This window comes from Trichechus manatus, unplaced genomic scaffold (assembly GCF_000243295.1).
Source record: "Trichechus manatus latirostris isolate Lorelei unplaced genomic scaffold, TriManLat1.0 scaffold00028, whole genome shotgun sequence".
In the NCBI taxonomy this organism is placed as follows: domain Eukaryota; kingdom Metazoa; phylum Chordata; class Mammalia; order Sirenia; family Trichechidae; genus Trichechus; species Trichechus manatus.
Window position 1 is genome coordinate 20481263 of NW_004443964.1, and position 21978 is coordinate 20503240.

The following is a 21978-nucleotide window of genomic DNA, read 5'->3' on the forward strand; positions in this document are numbered from 1 at the left end:
CAGGGGAGAATCCTGCGCGTCCCTCCACCCCGCCTCAGAGAAGCAGAAACTCCTCAGTCTCCGCCCCATCCTCCCCAAGCCCGCCTCTCCAGGCCTGGGGGCTTCACGTTCTGCCGCCGCGTTCCCCGGTGGGCGCGGCGCCAGGTGAGCGCTCACCTGGGGCCGGTGGGAGGGAGCGGCTGGGGAGCAGGGCGGGGGCGGTGGCCCCTCCCGCGAGGGGCGGAGCGCAACTGGTGGGGCCAATGGGGCGGGGGGCTCGCCGCCGGTGGCGGGGGCTTCTGCAGCCGCGCCCTCCCCACGCGGCCCCTCTCCGCCCCCCCCCACCACCGGGTTTAAAACCCAGCAGGCGGCTGGTGGCGGCGCTGCTAGCGGAAGCGGCGAGAGGAGATGCGAGAGGGGCTGCGCCGCCGGCACCATGCGCCCCCTGCCCGCGCCGGCCGTGGCCGCGCTCTGCCTGCTGGCGCTGCCCGCCGCCGCCGCCGCCGCCTACTTCGGGTCAGTGCGCGCCGGTCCCCAGCCCACGACCCGCCCGCTTCCCCTTCCTCTGCTGCCTTGGGCCAACTTTGCCGGCCCGATTGTCTCGGGTCCCGGGAGATCTCGAACTCGGACCCCAGCCCCGGCCGAGAGGCACCCGGCCCCAACTCGCGGTCGCAGTTCCCGGCTCAGAGCCAGATCGCACCTTCTCGCGTCCGAGTCTCTAGTCTCCTTCGCTTCTGCTCTCTCACCCCGACCCTGTCCACGACCCCATCCCCCGACCTCCGCCGGGTCTCAGACTCCAGCCCATGCTCCCAGACTCTACTTGTGTCCCAGACCTCCCGGACTCTACTTGTGTCCCAGACCCTGGCCGCATACGCCCCGGTGCGCCCTGGCCCTGCCTGTCCAGGGCACTGATGGCCTCTCCCGATCCTCAGCCGGCTACCCTGTCTACCCCATCCAGGGCTCCCTGTAGCCACTGCCTTTGGCCCAGACTCCTTCCCCATCGGTCTGCCTTCGCCGTTCGGGGCCGAGACCTGGAGAGCTGGGGGAGGGGGTTTTTTACTGAGGCAGGGTAGGGTGCCAGGGAAGAGTGGCCGATCGAAGAGGTATGCGGGGACTCGGCGGACCGTGGGGAGTGTCAGCCGGGCACATCCACTGGGGGAATCTGCCCAAGTCTCAGAACTGGCGCAGATCAATTCTCAGAAGAATGAAGAGAGCGAGAGGGCCGGGGTGGGTGGGTGAGTACATGGTTGGTAAAGGAGATCGGAATTGGGGTGACACCTGGGGAGAGAGAATGGAACAGGACCCATGAGGGGAATCTTTGGAGCGAAAGTTACAGAGCAATTGTTTCGGAAATCCTGCTTCTCTGACCCTGCGTTGCAGGAACTTGTGGGGGGGGGGGGTGGCTCCTGGACGCGAAGAACCTTCCTGCCCTCCACCCCAAACCCTGCTCCAAATATGTACAATCTGTTACTTTAAATCTTGATGGGTTTTGTGATCATCACTCCAAATCAAGGTGAGGTTTGCAGTCTGAGTGCAGCAAAGGCAAGAAAACGCCAAGCAAAGGCACCTGCTAGGGGCTGCTCCTAACGGGAGCCGCCAGGGAGGGTACTAGGAGAGTCTGACAAGTCCCGGACAGGCTGCAAAAAGGGCTGCGGGCGAATTTCCTGGTTGTGACCCTGTGCCTTGGCTTTGGGCAATGGGCTCCCTGAGATAGATAGGGGGGAGAGTATCCCAAACTCCAGCTCTGGGATCAGCTTGCTAGTGACCTGGGAAGACCACTCTGTCTCTGGGCCTGAGTTTCCCCTTTTGTCCATAAAAACCCATTGCAGCTGAGTCGATTCCGACTCCTACAGGACAGAGTAGAACTGCCCCATAGGATTTCGAAGGAGTGGCTGATGGATTCAAATTGCCAACCTTTTGGTTAGCAGCTGAGCTTTTTACTACTGTGCCACCAGGCTCCTTTGTACATAGAAGGGGCTGAAATTGGTATGTATGGGCCTCTAACGATCCACTCCAAGAGCAGTGCACCTATATGTTTGTTTTCTTGTGATTTCAGGCTTGATGGAGCTGCTGTTGCCTTGGCAAATAGGATATAATGGTTAGGGTGCATGTTCTGGGTGCAAACCACAACCTTGCTACTTGTTAGCTTTGTGCCCTTGGCCAAGTCACTTAATCTCTCTGTGCCTCAGTTTCTCATCTGTAAAATGAGGGCAATAGTGCGTATTTTATTGGGCCATTACGAGGATTGATTTAATGTATGTATAACAATATCTGGCACATAGTAAATGCTCCGCCAGTGCTAGTGATCATTCGTTTTATTAAGGAGACCAGGTACAGAACTTTATATCCCAGCCCTGACAGGGGTGTCTGAGCTGGCATAGAGCCTAATTCTGCAATGGTGATAATGATGTAATTAAGTCCTTGCAGCATACAAATAACTTTCTCATACAACCGCGTCTCTCTTCTGACCCCCAGAGCCATTCCTGAGGTACATATGATAGGTGTAAATAGTTCCCACAAGGAAACTGAAGGTCAGAAAGGTTCAGTGACTTTACCGACGTCACACAGCAAATTAGTGGCGGAGGCAAGATAGAATCCAGGTCTTCTACCTTAGGTCTGGGCTCTTTCTCCTACAGGGAACAGCCTCCAGCTGAGGGGGGTGGAAAGGTGGCTGGAGGGTAACCCCCCTCTCCAGCTTGGTTAACTCTTTCAGACCCCAAGGGGCCCTCTTGCAGTAGCAGCACAGATGAGGCTGCAAAATTCTTTTCTGGCCTCAGCAGTGGGACAGGATGCACTGAGCCCAGGTGGGGTGTCAAGTGGTGCCTCAGAGAATGGCAGATGACAGTGGGATGGGAGCTGGACCAGAGACCAGGGACCCAAGTTTGTCCCAGCTCCGGGACGCTGTCTGTGTTGTCCTTGGTCAAGTTTCTTGCCTCCCTGGGCTTCACCTCTTCCCCAACACTAACCAGCATGGTCCGGGCTCTGGAAGTTTAGGATTGCTCATGTTTTGGCTTGGATGGCTTGGGAATTCTGCAAATACTACCTTCTGTCATGTTTTATAATGGATATGAGCTGAGTTATGTGATGAGCTGGGCATATGACAGGCCCTGTCACCCAATGTATGTCTCTAAGTCACCCCGATGCTTTTGTAGTTAGAAATAGTCAATAGTCCCTGGGGATGCAACTTTTAAAATCATAGCTGATTTGGTGGTGCTTTTTAAATGCATGACCTCTGCACGGGTTGGTTTCTTTCCTCCCCAAGATAGTTCTCTAGGGACAGTGTAGGGAGATTTATGAAAACACAAGCTTTTGAATCAGCTAGACCTGGATTTGAATCCTGGCTCCGCCTCTTGCTAGCTGTGTGACATTGAGCAAATGACGTACCCTTGCTGAACTTTGGATGATGGTAATATCAGTCTTAAAGACTGGTATGAGGCTCAGTTGAGACGATGAATGAGAGGGTCTGCTAGGGTCATTCTGAGTGCTCAGTATAGGCTGGCTCTCAGTGGTTGCTAGAATTGTAACCGTCTTCCTGGGTTGTAGAGGTGTCATCATCGTGATTGCACTGGAGAAGAAAAAAAAAGTGTTGTGTTTTCAAATCAATGTTACATACAATAAAATGCATGCGTTTTAAGTGCACAGTTTGAGGTTTAATAAATGTATACACCTGTGAATCACCGCCATAATTGCAGTATGGAACATTTCCATCACCCAAAAAGGATCTCGTATGCTCCTTTGCAGTCAACCTTCCTCCACCAGCCCTAGGCTACCACTTCTCTGTTTTCTGTCACTATAGATTAGTTTTGCCTGTTCTAGAAGTTCCTATACATGGAATCATACAGTATAAAGTCTTTTGTGTGTGGATTCTTTTGCTCAACATAATGTTTTTTAAATTCATCCATGTTGTTGAATATATCACTAGTTCATTCCTTTTTATTGCTGAGTAGTATTCCATTGTATGGATGTACCACAATTTTTTTTTATCCAATCGCCAGTTAATAGACATTTGAGTTATTTTCATTTTGGGGCTATTCTAAATAAAGCTGCTGTAAACATTCATATACATGTTCTCTTTATGAACATATGTTTTCATTTCTCATGGATAAATACTTAGAAGTGGAATTGCTGGATTGTTTGGTAGGTATATGTTTAACTTTATAAGAAACTGTCAAACAATTTTCCAAAGTGGTTGTGCTGTTTTACACAGGAATGTTTGAGAGTTTTAGCTGCTCTACATTCATGCCAGCCATTGTCAGCCTTCTTAATTTTGACCAGTCTAGTGGATGTATATTGGTAACTCATTGTGGTTTTAATCTGCATTTCCCCATTAATTAACGATATTGAACTTTTTTCGTGTTCATATTGGCCATTTGTATCTTTTTCAAGGGGTCATTTGTCTACTTACTGTTGAGTTGTAAGAGTTCTTTATATATTCAGGGTACAAGTCCTTTGTCAGTCCTTTATTTCATCCTTGCCAGAGACTTGACTTTTCATTTTCTTATTGGTGTTTTAAGATGAGCGGAAGTTTTAAATTTTGATGAGGTCCAATTTACTAACTTTTCCTTGTATGATTTCTGCTTTTTGTGTATCCTATCCAAAAAATCTCTGCCTACTCAAAGTTTGCAAAGATTTCCTCCTGTGTTTTCTTCTAGAAGCTTTAGAGTTTTATGTTTTACACTTAGGTCTATGATTCGTCTTGAGTTAATTTATGTGTATGTTGTGAGGCAAGTGTAGAGGATTATTTATTTTTTCTTTTCCTATAGGGATAGCCACTTGTTCCAGCACCATTTGTGGAAAAGATGATCCTTTCTTGATTGGCATCTTTGTCGAAAATTAATTAACCCTGTATTTGCAGGTCTATTTCTGAACTCCCTATTCTATTCCATTAATCTATATGCCTATCCTTACACCAACAAGGAGCCCTGGTGGTGCAGTGGTTAAGCACTCGGCTGCTAACTAAGAGGTCGGCGGTTTGAACCCACCTGCAGCTCCACGGGAGAAAGATCTGGCGATCTGCTCCTGTAAAGATTACAGCCTAGGAAACCCTATGGGGCAGTTCTACTCTGTCCTATAAGGTCACTATGAATCTGAGTTGACTTGACGGCACACAACAACAACATCCTTATACCATTACCACATGGTCTTGATTACTGAAGCTTTAGAGTAAGTCTTGAAACCAAGTACTGTAAGTTCTCCACCTTTATCGTTTCTCAAAAATTGTTTTGATTATTCTAGGTCCTTTGTAGTTCCATATAAGTTTTAGTATCAGCTTGGCTACACAAAAACCAGCTGGGATTTTTATGGTGATTGCATCGAATCTGGAAATCAGTGTGTGGAGAACTGATATTCTAGCAATATTGAGTCTTCTGCTTCATAAACAGGCACATCTTGCTACTTAGGTCTCCTTCCATCCCTCTCAGCAGTGTTTTGTAGTTTTCAGTGTGCAGGTCTTACAAGTATTTTTGTTAAATTATTCCTAATATTTTATGTATTTGTATGGTATTTTTTAAACAGCATTTGAGAAACTGGGATGAATCCTGAGGAAAATAGGGTTTGGGGAAAGAAAGCGTGAAAGAAATTTTATGGCTTTGGGGTGGTGGTTGAAAGCCAAATGTCACTGATAAGAATCACTGTGTTTTGGGAAGGAATTTAGGCCAGCTCGTCCCTGGCGGAGCTCTAACCCCTGAGGAGTTGGGCTCCAGAGTTGGGCTCAGGGTCAAACCAGCCCCCCTCAGTGCATGGTGGTGGGGTTTCTGTGGTTGAGGGAGGGGAGGTGGGAGGAAAGGCAAGTGGAGCAGGGGGATTCCTGGGCTGGAATCTCCTAAAAAAAAAGAGAGATCCTGGTGCCTTTGGGGTTATGTGCTTAAATAAAAGCTGGGCTCAGGAGGAGACGGGCCAGGTAGTGTGAGAGTGACCCCTACCCTCGCACCAGCCTGAGGAGGATGCAAGGCGGCCCAAGACCCTGCCATAGTGTACGGAGAACTGGACTTGGAGTCAGACAGACCAGAGGTCAAATCCTCTATCCACCACTGTGGCCCAGGGCAACTCAGTTAGCTGCTCTGATGTCAGTTTTCCCATCTGTAGAATGGGCTAATCCTTACTTCTTAGGGTTGTTGTGGGCGTTAAACAAACGTATATGAAAGTGCTGAAATTCTTTGCATGTATAAGGAGTCCAAGAAATCTAGTGGTCTGTCTTAGAGCATCCCAAGTTCAGGAGTGTCTGTGGTGACATCTGGGCCTTCCTCTCTGCATCTTCATCCCAGTCATTGTGCAATTAAAAACAAAAAGTGAGCCCTTCCCATGCTCAGCACCCTACGTGCGTCATCTGTTTTAACCACTGTGACAACTCTTTCAGATAGGTGTTGGTATAATCATCCTCATTTACAGGTGAGAGGGAAGAAGCTCAGAGAAGCCAAGCGCCTTGCCCAAAGTCACACAGCTAGTAGCTGGCAGCACCAGGATTTGAATTTGAATCTGTCAGAATCCAGAAATGACCTCTTCATTCCTGCCTCATGCTGCCTGTTGAGCCCTAGCTTGAGCCCTGTCTCCCCTTGGCAGCTCTGCCCCCCCACCCCCGCATCACCCAGTCACCCATGTCCCTCACTTTGCATATGTCTTAGGCATCTCTTAAACTCTTGGTTCTTTGCTTATTTTACATATGTTAATGTCTCCAACACGCTCATAGCTACCTTTAACCTTTAGGCAGCTGTCTTGGGGCTCTGTTGTTGGCTGAGCACCCCGACAGTCCCTAGCGTTGCTCCCTGGTTCACCGGGAACAACTGGGTGGGCAGTGGCCTCTCTCTTTCTCTTGCCCTTCCTCTCCCCCAGCGCCACCCTCTCTGCCCCATCACATCTGCTCTTCCCCCTTCTGCTTACACTTGGTTCTCTTGGGCACACACCACTTCCCAAGGACTAGCCGCCTGTCAGGATGGGAACTGGAAGCAAAGCAGAGAACACAGACTTGTCCCATCAGACTCTGGAAGTCGGCCACACCTGGAGTTCCATGGGCATCCTGGTGGCTGCAGAGATGAGCTGGGGGTAGGGTGGCTGCCTGAGGCCCAGATCCCCTCACTGGAGAGATGAATACAGAGCAGGGAGGGTGCAGAGTTTCAAACAGCCAGGAGCTACTTCCACTGCCATGTTCCAGTTGGCCCTGGAAACTCCAAAGAGACTATTTTTAGGGAAAGAGGTCTGCTTTTCCCAACAGCTACAATCTCTTTGAGGCCAGATGTGTTTCAGAATTCAGAATTTTTCAGATTTTAGAAAGGTAATATAATGCATAAAGGGCCCTGATGGCACAAATGGTTAAATGCTTGGCTGCTGATCACAAGGTTGGCAGGTGGAGCCCACCCAGTGGCCGTGCGGGAGAAAGACCTGGTGATCTGCTCTATAAAGATGACAGTCAAGAAAACCCTAAGGGGTAGTTCTGCTCAGACACATGGGATTGCTCTGAGTTGGAATCGGCTTCATGGTACCTAACAACATAACAAAAACAATATAAAGCATATGCCATGGATAACGTAACACCCCCTAGCAGGGTCTAAGGCAGCACCCTGTAATCAAACACTTTAATTTTTCTGCAGGAAAGCATCTATATGTTGGGATAGATAAAGACCATAAATATTTTCACTTTTGTTCGAGTCAGGTCTTGCTGCTAAATGAGTTCACCACAACCGTATAAAAAAGCTTTTTGCTTCCCAAGCTTTCTGGAGCTTGGAATTGCCGATAAAGGTTTGTGAACCTGTGGTATGTGTTGCCAGGAGAGGCTATGCAAGCTGAGTTTTAAAGGAAGAATTGCCAAGTTCTTGGCTGGTCTTTGCCAAGTGGCAAAGGGAGTCTCAGGCTGCCTGGACACAGCTCGTTCCCAGGAACTGAGGCTCAGAGGGAGCCTCATGTTGTGGAGTACCACCAGGGCTGAGCCGGCCAGAGGACTTGAGGTGTGACTGACTGTGGCCAGGTGGCCCTGGGGTCTGGTATCGAGGAGGTCACGCACCAGTGATCACAGGCCCTGCTGAGGGCCCGGGAGGGCCTGGCCACAAGCAGGCTTCTCCAGAGCCATGGCCTGTCAGAGCTGCCGCAGCCTGAGCTCAAGAAGGTTTGGGGCGCTTTAGGCGGCCCCTGCAGTGTGGGGGTGAGGCAGCAGGGAGGCCAAAGGGATGGGGAGTTGGGGCTGAGGGAGAACCTGGATCTACACTCCAGGACTATGGGGGCCACCTGCCTGGGGTTGGGCATCTGAGGGATTTACACAGCCAGCAGTTGCCTGAGGAGCAACTCCTTGGGGTGAGGGACCTGGCTGAGGAGTACGGGACCACTGGGCGTGTGAAACCATGGCTCTGCCAAGGAACTTACAGGTTTCTTGGTAAGACTGTCCGTACAGTCCTGAAGAAGAAGTAAAAAGTGCCAGCCATGCAGAGCTGATGACGTAGTATCCACAAAGTGGGAGAAGACAAACAGGATGGTTAGTGTGGGATGTGGCTGGCAAGCAAGTAGGGCTTCCTGGAGGAGGCAGACAAGCATCTAGCATCCAGCTGTAGCTGGATAGGGCCTGAGGATCACCTTTCCCATTCCCTGCATTATCGAGTTAAGTATTGCAAATGGCAGTGGCTATAAAAGCTTCCACGTTCCTGGATGGCACAAATGGTTTGCACTCGACTACTAGCCTAAAGGTTGGCAGTTTGAATGTACTTGGCAGCACCGTGGCAGAAAGGCCTGGTGATCTGCCTCCACAAAGATTACAGCCAAGAAAAGCCTATTGAGCAGTTCTACTCTGCAACACCTGGGATCGCCATGAGTTGGAATTGACTCAATGGCAACGGGTGTGGATTTTTTTTTTTTTTTCTTTAATAAAAGGGTCCAGGGCATCGCTGAGGGCTTTTGGATGGGAGATCACAGGCAGGGGTTACAGTATGAAGAAAGGCACGAAGCCTGGAGTGAGTTAGACATGGTAGGAGGGTATGGAGGAGACTGACCTGACCTGGGTGGGAGAGCCTCTGGCTGGTGCTGAGTACAGGACAGCCGGTCATGGAAAGCTATTCTGGTTCCTCTCTAGAGGAGCCCGCTCTTCCTGAGGGACCCCCTACAACTCCACCTGTCCTCTGGGATGTCCTGGACCACTCTGCCTCTCCCTAGGCATAGCCGGGGGGTGGCTCCTTGACCAGGTTGGGAGGGTCCTGCTATCCTGGAGCTGAGGGAGGGGAGGGGATGTGGAGGGGGTGGGCCATCTCTGGGACCTAGCAGGAAGACAAATGGAACCTGCACCACCTGGCATCTCTGCCTAGAGCACCTGCAAAGAATGCAACCGTCCTCATCACTCAGTGATCACACAAGGCATCTCAGGGCCTGGCTCCTCCAGCCCACAGCCCAGCTGAGCCTGCCTGTCCATCGGGGAGTGGGTGGCCAGAGCCCAGGGAACACTCGAGAGCCTGCCAAGCCAGTCAGTTGGCCAACTTGCCATGGTTAAACAGCTAGGTCAAAGTCTCCCAGCCTGGGAGCCAGGGTCCCATGGTTGGGGTGGAACTGGGGGGAATGTTGTTGGCCACAGGGAGGCACAGCCTCAGCAACTGCTTGCCTTCCCTGCAGCCCTCACCTCTTGGGCCCCCCAGCTGCTCCTCCCGTGGGTTAGGGCCGGGCTTTTAACCCCAAAAAGCTGGAGAAGCTTGTCTTTAGGACTCCAGCCTACCTTTTCTCTGCCCCTCCCCACCTCTAGCTCCACACTCTTTCTCTCTTTTCACTGTCACACTGGTGTTGTATCGGACTCTCACACTTTAGTATAAATAGGCTGGCCACTTCCTGTCTTCTGGCTGAAAAGAGACTGAATTTCAGACCAGAGGAAAGTAGCCTTTTAAACAGAGGGTCTTTCCCTTCCTGAGGTCCCACCTCTAGGGCTGCCCAGGAGGTCAGAGAGTCCAGCCAGGAGTCTTTCTCTTTAAAACTTACTCATTCTGTGATCCCACCACCTCAGACATGTGCTGTGGTCGTGGCTGACTTTGCTTCCCTGAAGTGTTATGTTAAAACGGAAAGCAGAAACTTCCAGGCTTGATGGAAACAATCAGGAGGCCCAGGGCACAGTCGCAGCCCTGCCACTAAATCAGTAGGTCACCTTGGACAATAAAAGCTTACATGAACTCCCAGGGCACAGGCAGAGACAGACAGGTCTTCCTGCCTCCCTCTGCCCCAGCCTCTGAGATACCTGCCAGGAGCCACCAGGGCAAAACCCCCGGACTGAGTGATTGTCAGTGGTTCTCTAGCCCTGAAATATAACGATTCAAACAGCGGACATTCGGCCCCAGCCAGGGAGCTGGGGGTGGCATTTATAGTCACAGACTTGCAGAGCCGAGGGGTCCCTCTGCACGGGAGTGATGTTTGGGGACCTCCATTGCTCCCAATCCATGTATGCCAGCAACGAAGCCAAGTCTTTGTCTCCCCTCAGCTTCAGCTGAGCCTGAGCAGAGAGGGAGAGTGACAGGAGGGAGGGAGGGGGAAGCATTTCCTCCCCAGATGTTAAACCGCCACACTGTAAATACTCAAGATTGTCGAGATGCAAAGCATGCTGGGCTCAGCTCCTCATTTAGCACGAGGGAGTCCACGTCTCCTGTCTCCTGACGCCGCCCTTAGCGGGCAGCCCAGGGCTGTGAGACAGGAAGTGGAGCTCTTCTTGGAGAAACAAAGGCTACAGCGGGGCCAAACTCTTTTCTCTCTGAGCTGGGCTGGGGCGGTAGATGAGGCTCTGGGTGAACTACAGGGAGGTGGTACCAGCATCATTCCTCAGGGTGGGCTCATGGGATGCTGAGCTGGGGAGGATAGGAAGGCTGAATGCAGAAGAGGGTGGGGGGAGCCAGACAGGAAAGTAGTGAGTGGCCTTGTCCATTTCGGTCTTCTGTGGGTACACTTGGCTGATGCTCAAAGTCCTTTTAAAAGTATAAATGAACGAGTGAGGAAGTATAAGGAGGGGCTGGAGGGAGTATGAGTAAACGTGGGCAGCGGTAACCGTGAATTTGCCAGGCTGGTCAGTAAGGTGTGTCTTAGTCATCTAGTGCTGCTGTAACAGAACTATCACAAGTGGATGGCTTCAAAAAACAGAAATTTATTTGCTCAGAGCCTAGGAGGCTAGAAGTCCAAATTCGGGGCACCATCTCCCGGGGAAGGCTTTCTCTGTTAGCTCTGGGGGAAAGTCCTTGTCATCAATCTTCCCCTGGTCTAGGAGCTTGTCAGCCCAGGGACCCCAGGTCCAAAGGATGTGCTCCCGTCCTGGTTCTTAATTCTTGTTGGCATGAGATCCCTCTCCTCTCTGCGTGCTTCTCTCTTTTATATCTCAAAAAAGATTGACTCAAGATACAACCTAATCCTGTAGATTGAGTCCTGCCTCATTAACATAACTGGCTCTAATTCTGCCTCATTAACCTCAGAGAGGTTAGGATTTACAACACTTAGAGTAATCAGATCACAAAACGGTGGACAACCACCTAATATTGCCTAGCTAAGTTGACACAGATTTTAGGGGGACACAATTCAATCCATAACAAGGTGTCTTCATGGAGGAGGTGAGAGGTGACAATGAGTCCTATAGAGGGGAAAGGAGCCTGAGATGGATTGGAGGATGGTTGCTCAGCAGAATAAGCCTTGCGGTTCCTCAGAGTGCTCCGGGGGGAGGAGGAGAGAAGTCTGGGGCAGGTGTTCAGGGTGTCCCCCTCTCTGAAGAAAGACCACCAAGTGCCATGGTGCCCTCTTCTCTTGGGCCAGGGGCTGCCCTGGCTGAACTTGCTCTTGCTGGGAGGAGGTGGGTAGTGGAGAGCCTGGGAGGGTGGGGAGTGTGTGTGTGTGTGTGTGTGTGTGTGTGTGTGTGTGTGAGTAGGGGGGCTTAGTAGGGGCTGGGAGGGGGGACTGAGATGTTGAGATGAAAGCACAAAGGCGGCACTTACCATGCAAATGGCCCTGCAGCGGAAGGCTGTTATCAGCAGCATCTAATAGGGCTTTGCAGGGCCAACAATCCAGGCAGGGCAAGGCTTTCCTGGTTCCCAGGCAGCGGCCTGTGGTTGGCATGGGCCGTGGTACCAGGCACAGATCCTGGCCCCTCCAGCTAAAGGCTCAGACATGCTGGCATTACTTGGTGCCTTGGGAACCACTAGCCTTGTCCCAGGTAGCCACCCACATCCTGGGGGCAGCCTCTGCTGGAACCATCAGAACTTCTGGAGCAGAAACAAGGAGGGGAGTGGATGTGGAAGCGCAGAACCTGGGGCCCCCCTCAGGTGATAAGAAATGCTCTACACCTGTGCCGTCCTCCCCAGCCAGCCTGCAGTGCTCCTGGAGTGCTCCGTCCTGCCTCTTCCCACCCCCAGGCCTCCCACTGCAGGCAGGACAGGACTGGCCAAGGCCAAGATCTCACCCAGACGGTGCTCGGAGTTTGGACCCGGCTTTCCGCACAGCTATGGATTGTTCTTCTGGGAGCCAGGCTGGTTGAATCCTCTTCCCTCCTTCCCCTGCTCCCTGGATCCCCTGGAGAGTTTGGAGTTCTCCTGAATCCAACCGTGTTCCCACCAGACTGAGCTCCTTGAAGGCAGGACTGTTTCCCCAGCACCCAGCACAGCATAGGGCACACAGTAGGTGCTCAACAATGAAACACTTATATGAAACTTACTATGTGCCAGGCACCATTCTAATATCTTTACAAATATCAACTCATTTAATCATCACAACCCTGTGAGGCAGGTACTGTTTTACCCGCACTGTCTAGATGAGGCACAGAGACGTGAAGTACCCTACCCAAGCAATACAACTAGTCCGAGGTGGAGGCGGGGTATGAACCCAGGCAGTCTGCCTCCCCTCATACTCTGCCCCCAAGACAATGTGGGTGATTGAACGGAACACACTCGGGGGGTGAGTGGAGGTCTCCAGGGTCCCAGAGGCCAGAACAGCCTTGGGGGCCTGAGGTCCATGGGTCCCCATGCTCCAGCAGGAGTGGGTGATTGTTCAAGGGTGTGCTCTATTTCTTCTCAGGGGTGTGAGGGTCCCCAGGGTCCTGCTGACTGTAGACCAAAGCAGCCTCCTTCGAGGCTTTCTCCAAAGCCTGGGAGAGCCTTCTGCTTTTTTCAAGGTCACCCCAGTGGGGCAGCTTTGGCCAAAACTTTAGATGGTGTCAGTGCCAGAGAGTGTAAAAGGAGGCAGGGTCAGGAAGGGTTAGGAGTGGCCACAGGCGATCGGGGTGGGGGACGCATGATATGAAATCCTGAGGGGCACTTGGATTTTTTCACTCTGTGGGAGTCAGCGTACCTGGGCCAGAGGAGTAGTGCCTTGGGGTGTTCTGGGACAAAGCAGGAGGCATCTCATTGTGTGTGAAGGTGGGGGCTTCTGGTTTTATTATCAACGTAACCCCAAGGGCCATGGTGTGAGGGTGCAGAGAGCAGAAGGCATGGGCTGGGACAAGGACGGGAGGAGGCCAGAGCTGGTCACAGGGGGTGGTTACTTTCCTAATGGAGAAAGAGAGGCCGGAAGTCAGCCTGCTGGACCAAAGTAGGTGCAACCCAGTGGGGCAGGGGCGGGGGGGGGGGTCGTGGTGGTCCCATGCGGCTCAGAAGCACATGAGTCAGGCATCAGCCAGAAGGAGCCCTTGTCCCCAGACCAGAAGAGCAATTAGCAAGTTTGCAAATTACCCCTCCTCTGCTCTTCTCATCAGAACGCTGATTACTTGTTTGGCTAAGAGCATGGGACCTGACCACAGGGCAGTGTCTTCATTAAAACCTCAAATTTTGTCTGAATTCCTGAGACCACTGAAGCTCACTTGATCTTCTCTGGCTGTACATCTTACACCCATGGGCTCAGCTAACATGAGGGTTATCCAGATTGACAGAGGGAGGCTGGCGGGTGGGGTTCTCAGGTCTGGGAGCCAGACCGTGTCTTCCTTGAGGGGAGGGAATCATGTCCACTGGGCCCAGAATAGGCTTGAAACTGCAACACCCAGAATTCTGGGGTCTAGGAGGAAACCTTTCCCAGCAGATGCCATGGGGTGAGCAGGCGTGGGTGGAGCCCCCAGCACGGTTTAAGGAAATAGGTTGAGCCATGTTCTACATTTGATGCCATGGTGCTATGCTATTTCTTCAAAAGAAACATGATCACAAACCACAATGTTGTTGTTGTTGGGTGCTGTTCAGTTGATTCCAACCCATAGTGACCCCATGTGACAGAGAAGAACTGCTCCATAGGGTTTTCTTGGCTATAATTTTTATGGGAGCAGACCGCCGGGTCTTTCTCCCAGGGAGCCACTAGGTGGGTTTGAACCTCCAACCTTTCAATTAGCAGCTGAGCACTTAACCATTGTACCACCAGGGCTCCTTAACCTGCAAAACAGAAAATAAATGCAAGGGAAACGGGGTCTTAGAAGGTCTCCCACTCTGTCCTCCTGGGCCATGCCAGACAGCTTCCTTTGAGAGCAGCCCTGGGCGGACCAGGGCCCATGTGGCCTGAGGTCCCTGTGCGGTTGGCTGCCTTTCCTGACCATTAATCGCTACTAAGTGTCATTACCGCTAATAAAATTAACCGACTTTATACTGGACTCCTGGAGCCATCAATCACAAGGTCTATTACATGAAATTAAAAACACAGGTGCCTGTTGACGGGTGAAAGGGTGTTTGCTGAGCCCGGCTCTCAAGTGCAGCCTAGGTAAGTCTTGTGCTCCACAATCAACAACAGGTTGTGAGTGAGGCTACACCCTTAGTCAGACAAACCAACCACCAGCCTTTATACTGTAGGGGTGTCTCCGGCAAGAACACAGCTGGGCCTCAGGAACACTTGGGGACCAGGGCCTTAAAAACTCCCCAAACTCTCTTTCCCGCTCTCACCTCTGCTTCTCTCTATGTATTTGTTTCATTCTTTTTCTCTCTCTTTGGGCCAGCTTCATCTGTCTATCCAGACTCAGCCTCCCAGAGAGAGAAAAAGAGGGCAAGTGACTATTTTCTCTTCATTCAAATTCCAGATTCCCAGAGAAAGAACCAATTGGCCTTGCTTGGGTCACGTGATCATTATTGGTCCAATCAACAGGCCAGAGCAACAAGGTCATGTGGTATAAAATGGCCACCAGGGGCCACACAGCAACTATGTAGACAGAAGGAAGGGGTGGGCAACCCAACCTCTTAGGTGTCCACAGCAGTAATTTAAAGGACTTAGCAGTAAGCCCTCAAAAAGTGGTAGCTATAACAATGTTATTGTTAGCTGCTGTCCCCATGCTGTGCCATCCCCATGATTGGTTGGAGATTGGACCATTATGTTCCATAGTTTTCGCTGGCTGATTTTCAGAAATAGATTGCCAGGCCTTTCTGTCTAGTCTGTCTTAGTCTGGAAGCTCCGTGGAAATCTGTGAAGCATCATAGCAAAACACAAGCCTCCACTGCCAGACGGGTGGTGGCTGCACATGAGGTTCAACTGGCCAGAAATTGAATCCAGGTCATAGTATATATATTATGTAATATATAATATAGCTATATTGTTGTTGCGTGCCATCGAGATGATTCCAACTCATAGCAAGCCTATATGACAGAGAAGAACTGCCCGGTAGGATTTCCTAGGCTATAATCTTTACAGAAGCAGATTCCCAGGTCTTTTCTCCTGCAAAGCAGCAATAGTTATTATCCTTAAAATGGCATTTGAGAACAGGTCTTGAAGGATGTGCAACTCCACCAACCAAATTCCCATCATTCCTTGCTCGTTCTCCCATCTGACAATCAATTGCTGTAAGAGATTCCTGAAGCATAGGAACTGTGTGAGCAGAAGTTGCCCCTCACACCAGCCCCTGGTGTAAAAAGGGGTCTTTGAAGGGGCTAGATGGCTGCTTCCCGCTTTGCTCCCTGTAGCCCCCAGCCACCCTCCACACTGGAAACCTGTCCAGGTAGGGGCTTCTCAGCTTGAGTTGACATTGGATTCTGCTCAGAACCTGCCAAGTGTCAAGCTGTAAGGATTTCCTGCCAGGCTACAGGGAGGGGCTTAGGTGTCGACCTGGTGGACTGGAAATTTACCCATTTGCCCCCAGATTAATGATTAACGGGCCCCTGCCCTCACCCTGTCTGGGAGAGGAGCCCAGGGCCAAGCTGGGCCAAGAGAAGCCCGATAGCATCTGTCTCTGCTCCGAGGTTTCGGAGATATGCTCCACACTGTGTTGGCTGCGCCTGATGGATTTGGAATCTGTGGGCACTTTCTGGGGGCACCTGGGGCTTGGCCAGGACCCACACTCTCTGGTGAGGCTTCCTGCTCCTGGGGCAGACAGAGAGGGGGTGGCATCCAGCCAGATGGCCTGGCTGAGGCAGGTAGTTCCAAAGAGAGAGCCATGTCCTTGGTTCAGTGGTACGTGGGCTTCTCTGACCATTCAGGGCTTGGCCACTGGGTTGGTGGAACATGAGCAGGAGTGACAAGTGCTACATCCAAGCCAGAGCTCTAAGAGTCATCGCCCGGTCCCATAGTTGCTCTTTTCCCCTGGCCAAGAGGCCGACATGTCCCAGAAAAGGACTGCTCCCTCCTGCTGGGGTTCCAGAATGATGTATACTCCACCAAGACTGAGGGGCACCAGGGCAGGTGGGGCAGCAAACATTTTGAACTAGTAGAACCGTCTCGCAGAGGACTTCTGGGAAGAGGGAAAGCAAGCTCTAATTCTCATCTCACCTTGCTGCTGATTTGTTGCATGACTTGGGTCAGTCACTGCCTCCTCATAGAACCTTTGTTTCCTCATCCAGACAAAAAGGGAGACTGCCAAGGTTAGAGAGTAAAACATCTTGCAAGAGAAAAGAATTTTGAGACACTCCAGCTAGCAGGGAGGTAAACCTAAATGTCTCAGGCACTGTGTGGTTAGTACTTTTCATATGATCCTCCCAGCAACCCTAGGAGGTAGACAGGATCACTCCACTCTCCAGAGGAGAAAACCAAGGCTTCAAGGTTTCACAGTTAGGAAGTGGCAGAATAAGGCTTAGAACTTGGGCAGCCTGACTCCAGAATCCACAGAACTTGAACAGAGTAACAAGAAGCCTGGGGCTGATGGTCTGATGGAAATTTAGCTCCTTCACCTTCATCCATCCATCCATCTTTCCTTCCTTCCTTCTTTCCTTCCATCTATTCATTCGTCTATTCATCCATTCATCCAGATATTCCCCAAGCATCTCCTTTGTACCTGGCACCAAGTGGCCAGATCCATCTAGGAAATATGGAAACAAGTCAGGTTAGATGGATTACTTGGATGGCAACATAATGTAAGGGAAAGAGGAGGGTAGAGAGGTCTCAGAGACCTTGACTGGGTGCCTACTCAACATCTACATCCTCCCTGCCTGCCCTCTTTTTGGAGTGTGGTCTCCTCTCTAGGCAGTGGCCAGTACTATGTGTAGTAGTTCCTAAATTTCCCCAATCATAGAAGCCACCCAGGGAGCTTGGTTAACATGCAAATTCCAAGGCCCCACCACAGACCAATGGAATCAGAATTATCAAACGTAGCTCCTGGGAATCTATATGTTTAATAAGCATCCCAGATGATTTTCTCATTGGCAAGTTTGGAAAATAGAGTGGGTAGACGGAGCAGATACTTTGGAATCTGGAAAACTTGGGTTTGAGGTTCTGCACTAGCCCTTGTTACAGGCATCTTGGTTTCCTACTCTGTAAGATGGACCCGGATGGGGTCCCAGGGGCCAGCCTGCCAACCAGAAGAGCAATAAGTAAAGCCCCTGAGAACACCCTGATCCTCACACCTGCCCCAGGTCCTCAGGGGCTGTCATCCTTGTCCTCCCCCGTCACGACCCCCGTGCTCACTCGCCTCCCCTTCTCTCGCCCTCTCCAGCTTGACCGGGCGGGAGGTCCTGACGCCCTTTCCAGGGCTGGGCACTGCGGCAGCCCCCGCGCAGGGTGGGGCCCACCTGAAGCAGTGTGACCTGCTGAAGCTTTCCCGCCGACAGAAGCAGATGTGCCGGCGTGAGCCAGGCCTGGCCGAGACCCTGCGGGATGCTGCGCATCTCGGCCTGCTTGAGTGCCAGTTCCAGTTCCGGCACGAGCGCTGGAACTGCAGCCTGGAGGGGAGGAGCGGCCTGCTCAAGAGAGGTAAGGTAGGGGCTCAGAAGGAGGCTCCCCCTTCCTGCCCCACTGGCCCCCACACCCAGGCCACGCCACCCTTGCCAACCCCGCCCAGTCCTCGGAAATGCCGTGGTCCAACTGGCTCACACGTTGACTTGTATTCGAGATACCTGATTTGGTCCCAGCTTTGGCCCCACCAGGTGCCTAAATCACTTCTCTTTGCGTCTTAGCGTCCTTAACCCTGACCTGCCGCCCTTTGGGACTCTGGGAATACACTCCATAGGGAATTTGAAAGCCCCCCATTTCAAGTCTCAATTTTAATTAAAATTCTTGATTTTAATGTTAATAATTTTCCATTTGAACATTTAATTTTCAATTTCAGTTTTTCTTCTTAAAAATAATTTATTTTATGTTTTGTTGTTCTTGAAAATAAACACAGCAGAACACATAACAATTCAACAGTTTCTGCAGGTACAATCCAGTGACACTGATCACATTCTTCAAGTTGTGTAACCATTCTCACCCTCCTTTTCCAAATTGTTCCTTCCCCATTAACATAAACTCATTGTTCCCTAAGCTTCCTATCTAACCTTTCAAGTTGCTGTTGCCAATTTGATTCCATGTAGATAGCCCTTCACAATTTCAATTTTCAATTTTAAGGAGTGGGTGAGAGGGATGTCCATCCCCAGGGCTTACCATGGTGTCCCCTCCTTGGCTCGAGGCTGTTACTGCCCTCTGAGCCTACTCCCTTCCTTCCCTCCTGCCTCCGGGTGCCTGCACACAGGTTTCAAGGAGACAGCCTTCCTGTACGCGGTGTCCTCGGCTGCTCTCACGCACGCGCTGGCCCGGGCCTGCAGCGCTGGGCGCATGGAGCGCTGCACCTGTGACGACTCCCCGGGCCTGGAGAGCCGGCAGGCCTGGCAGTGGGGCGTGTGCGGCGACAACCTCAAGTACAGCACCAAGTTCCTGAGCAACTTCCTGGGGCCCAAGCGAGGAAGCAAGGACCTGCGGGCACGAGCAGATGCCCACAACACCCATGTGGGCATCAAAGTGAGCACAATCTCATCCTGGGCTGCCCAAAGCACCTTCCTCAGCCAGGGTGCCAAGCTGGGGAGCAGGGTGTATAGCAGGCCAGCAGCCCCCTACACACACACGCACACACACGCACACTGAGCCATCCCGGGATGAACGTCTTTTCTTTGACAAACATTCCCTGGGCGTCTATTCTGGACAAATACCAGGAGCCAGGAATCTGGTGGAAGAAAGGAAGGGACCTGAGCATCATTGGTGGCTGGGCAGCAGGTGGGAGCCAGGCTCAGAGCTGGGCCTTGGTGAGATGGGAGTATGTTCGGAGAGGGGCCTCCATTTCTGAAGACTGGTTCTCCCGGCGGTACTAGAAGCCAACATGGTTTGAAAACCTTGATCTTGTACAACCTCCATCCTTCTTCCATTTTATGGAGGAGGGCAAGAGAGCAAAGGGTCTTGGTTGAAGTCACACAGTAGTGAGAGAACTGAAGTGTAGCAAGTGTCCAGTGCTGGGGAGGTGGAAGGCTGGGAAAGGCTGGTCATTAGAGAATTCTGCATTCTGCGTCTCATGTCTGAGGTGGACCAGGGCTGCTGGGTTCAGTTGTGCAAGTTGCAGACCCCACAAGAACTCTGGGCCAAGGGGAGGAGTGGGGGCTGAGATCCAGTCCAAATTCCTCTCACCAAGGCATGACGCTGGCACAGGGCTGCCACTGCCCAGACTTAGTTGTTGTTATTAAGTGCCATTGAGTCACTTTTCGACTCATACCAACTCCATGTGACAGAGCAGAACTGCTCCGTAGGGTTTTCTTGGCTGTAATCTTTACGGGAGCAGATCACCAGGTCTTTCTCTCACAGAGCCAGTGGGTGGGTTTGAACTGCCTACCTTCTGGTTAGCAGCCAAGTGCCACCAGGGCTCCTGCTGCCCAGACCAAGGGGAGCCTTTTACAAGTTTGCACAAATGTGCTACATGGGCTGGCTTTGGTCCTATTTGCCCTTCATGTCTCTTTCCCATCCTCCTGCCACTCCCCTGAGAGAGGTGGTACTTTGGAACAGGCTCCAGGCCCTCAGACTGCGGTCCCCAGGCCTCTGACCTCCCCTTCCCTCCTCTCTGCCCCTGCAGGCTGTGAAGAGTGGCCTCAGGACTACATGTAAGTGTCACGGCGTGTCGGGCTCCTGTGCTGTGCGCACCTGCTGGAAGCAGCTCTCCCCGTTCCGTGAGACAGGCCAGGTGCTGAAGCTGCGCTATGACTCTGCTGTCAAGGTAGCCAGTGCCACCAATGAGGCCCTGGGCCACCTGGAGGTTTGGGCACCCACCAAGCCAGGCAGCCCTGCCAAAGGCCTGGTGCCCCGGTCTGGGGACCTGGTCTACATGGAGGATTCACCCAGCTTCTGCCGGCCCAGCAAGTACTCGCCAGGCACAGCAGGCAGAGTGTGCTCCCGGGAAGCCAGCTGCAGCAGTCTCTGTTGTGGCCGCGGCTATGACACCCAGAGCCGCCTGGTGGCCTTCTCCTGCCACTGCCAGGTGCAGTGGTGCTGCTACGTGGAGTGCCAGCAGTGTGTGCAGGAGGAGCTCGTGTACACCTGCAAGCACTAGGCCTGTGGCCCAGTGTGCCAGCCGGGCACTGCCAGGGCCTCCCGCTGCGCCCTTCCACCTGTGAGGCCACCCAGCTGTCCGGCCGGCCCCTCCGGGCAGGTACACACAGTGTGTGCATGCACACACTGATGTCCATGCCACTGCACACACGTGTGCAACTCACCACACCTCTCTCTGCTGCCCCTTGGCCAGCATTTTCTCTCCCTTAACACTCAGCAAAGAGAAGTGGGGACCCCACCTCAGAACCCCAGGGTCTCCAGCCTTATTGAGAACTTGGAACGGGAGGGCAGAGTGGGCACAGATGTGGCGGGAAACAAGGGAGACAAAGAGAAGGGCAGGACTGTGGCCTTGGAGGGGAGGGAGGGCATATCCACCATCTTGATCCTTCGGATGGATGGTCCGGAGTCAGCAGGATGCTGGGAGGTGAGCTCCTGGGCCAGGAACACAAATGCAGGCAGAGTCTGGCTGGGCCCACGGCAGTGAGCCCACAGGGGCCATGCCCCTTCATTCCCCTGGGGGCTTTGCCAGGCTAGAGATGGGGAGGAAGGCCAGGTGGTAGGAGGTGCTTGTCTGGAGAAAGGAAAGTTTTCTGGGCTTGAGTGGACCAAGTCAGATAATGTGCCCTGGAGCCCTGCGTCCTCAATTTGGCTTTAAAAAATCCCTGTGCTGAGGCCCCATGTTTGTCTGAGAGCTGCAGTATCCACACCACCCAGGCCCTGTTCCTGAACAGCACTAGTGGAGCTAAGATAGGTAGGGAGAGGCAGTCTCAAAGGTGGGATTCAGCCCTGGCACCCAAGGTTGCATAGGGAGACAGTGACCCCTCTTCCTTTTCCCCAGTGGCCAGAGGAACCTTTAATTCCAGCCTGGAAGAGGGTGACTCAGGGCCCTAGTGCCAGGGAGGGACTGGCGAGCTTGGCCTCTCACCCTCCTAGTGAGCCTGCTTCAGTCAACGCCCTGTGGCTGGGGTCTCGCTGGGTGGTGAGCCCCAGCACCAGCTGATGTTCATGATATAGAACAGTTGCTTCATGAGTTATGATTCTGCTTACATTTCCGCTCTGATGGCTATGGAGCTAATTAAGCCTTTGGCCCCCGCTGGAGTCTTTGCTAAGCCTGGCTCCTTAGTGGCCCCTTCATTGACGGGTGGCCCCTCACTTTGCTCTCACTTGGGCTCTTCCCTGAGGAATGGAAGTGAATTTGCCAATATCCTCTGATCCTGTGGACGTTTCCAGGGTCCCCTACCAAGACTCTCGTACAGGAGGAGGAGTAAGAAACCGGCACGCACACCCAGGCCTGCCCCCCACACGCACATGCACGCACGCACGCACCCCCCTTGGGCCTTGCCAAGCTGA

At 52.3% G+C, this 21978-nt stretch overlaps 1 protein-coding gene across 1 annotated transcript; it reads left to right on the forward strand.

The window, feature by feature from the left end:
* Positions 1 to 367: 367 nt before the first annotated feature.
* On the forward strand, positions 368 to 20999 carry WNT9B (Wnt family member 9B). The gene is made up of 4 exons (XM_004374267.1): positions 368 to 495; positions 17780 to 18036; positions 18794 to 19059; positions 20156 to 20999. Exons 1-4 carry the CDS (start codon positions 416 to 418, stop codon positions 20627 to 20629), a joined length of 1077 nt encoding a protein of 358 aa, XP_004374324.1. The 5' UTR covers positions 368 to 415; the 3' UTR covers positions 20630 to 20999.
* The last annotated feature ends 979 nt before the right edge of the window (positions 21000 to 21978 follow it).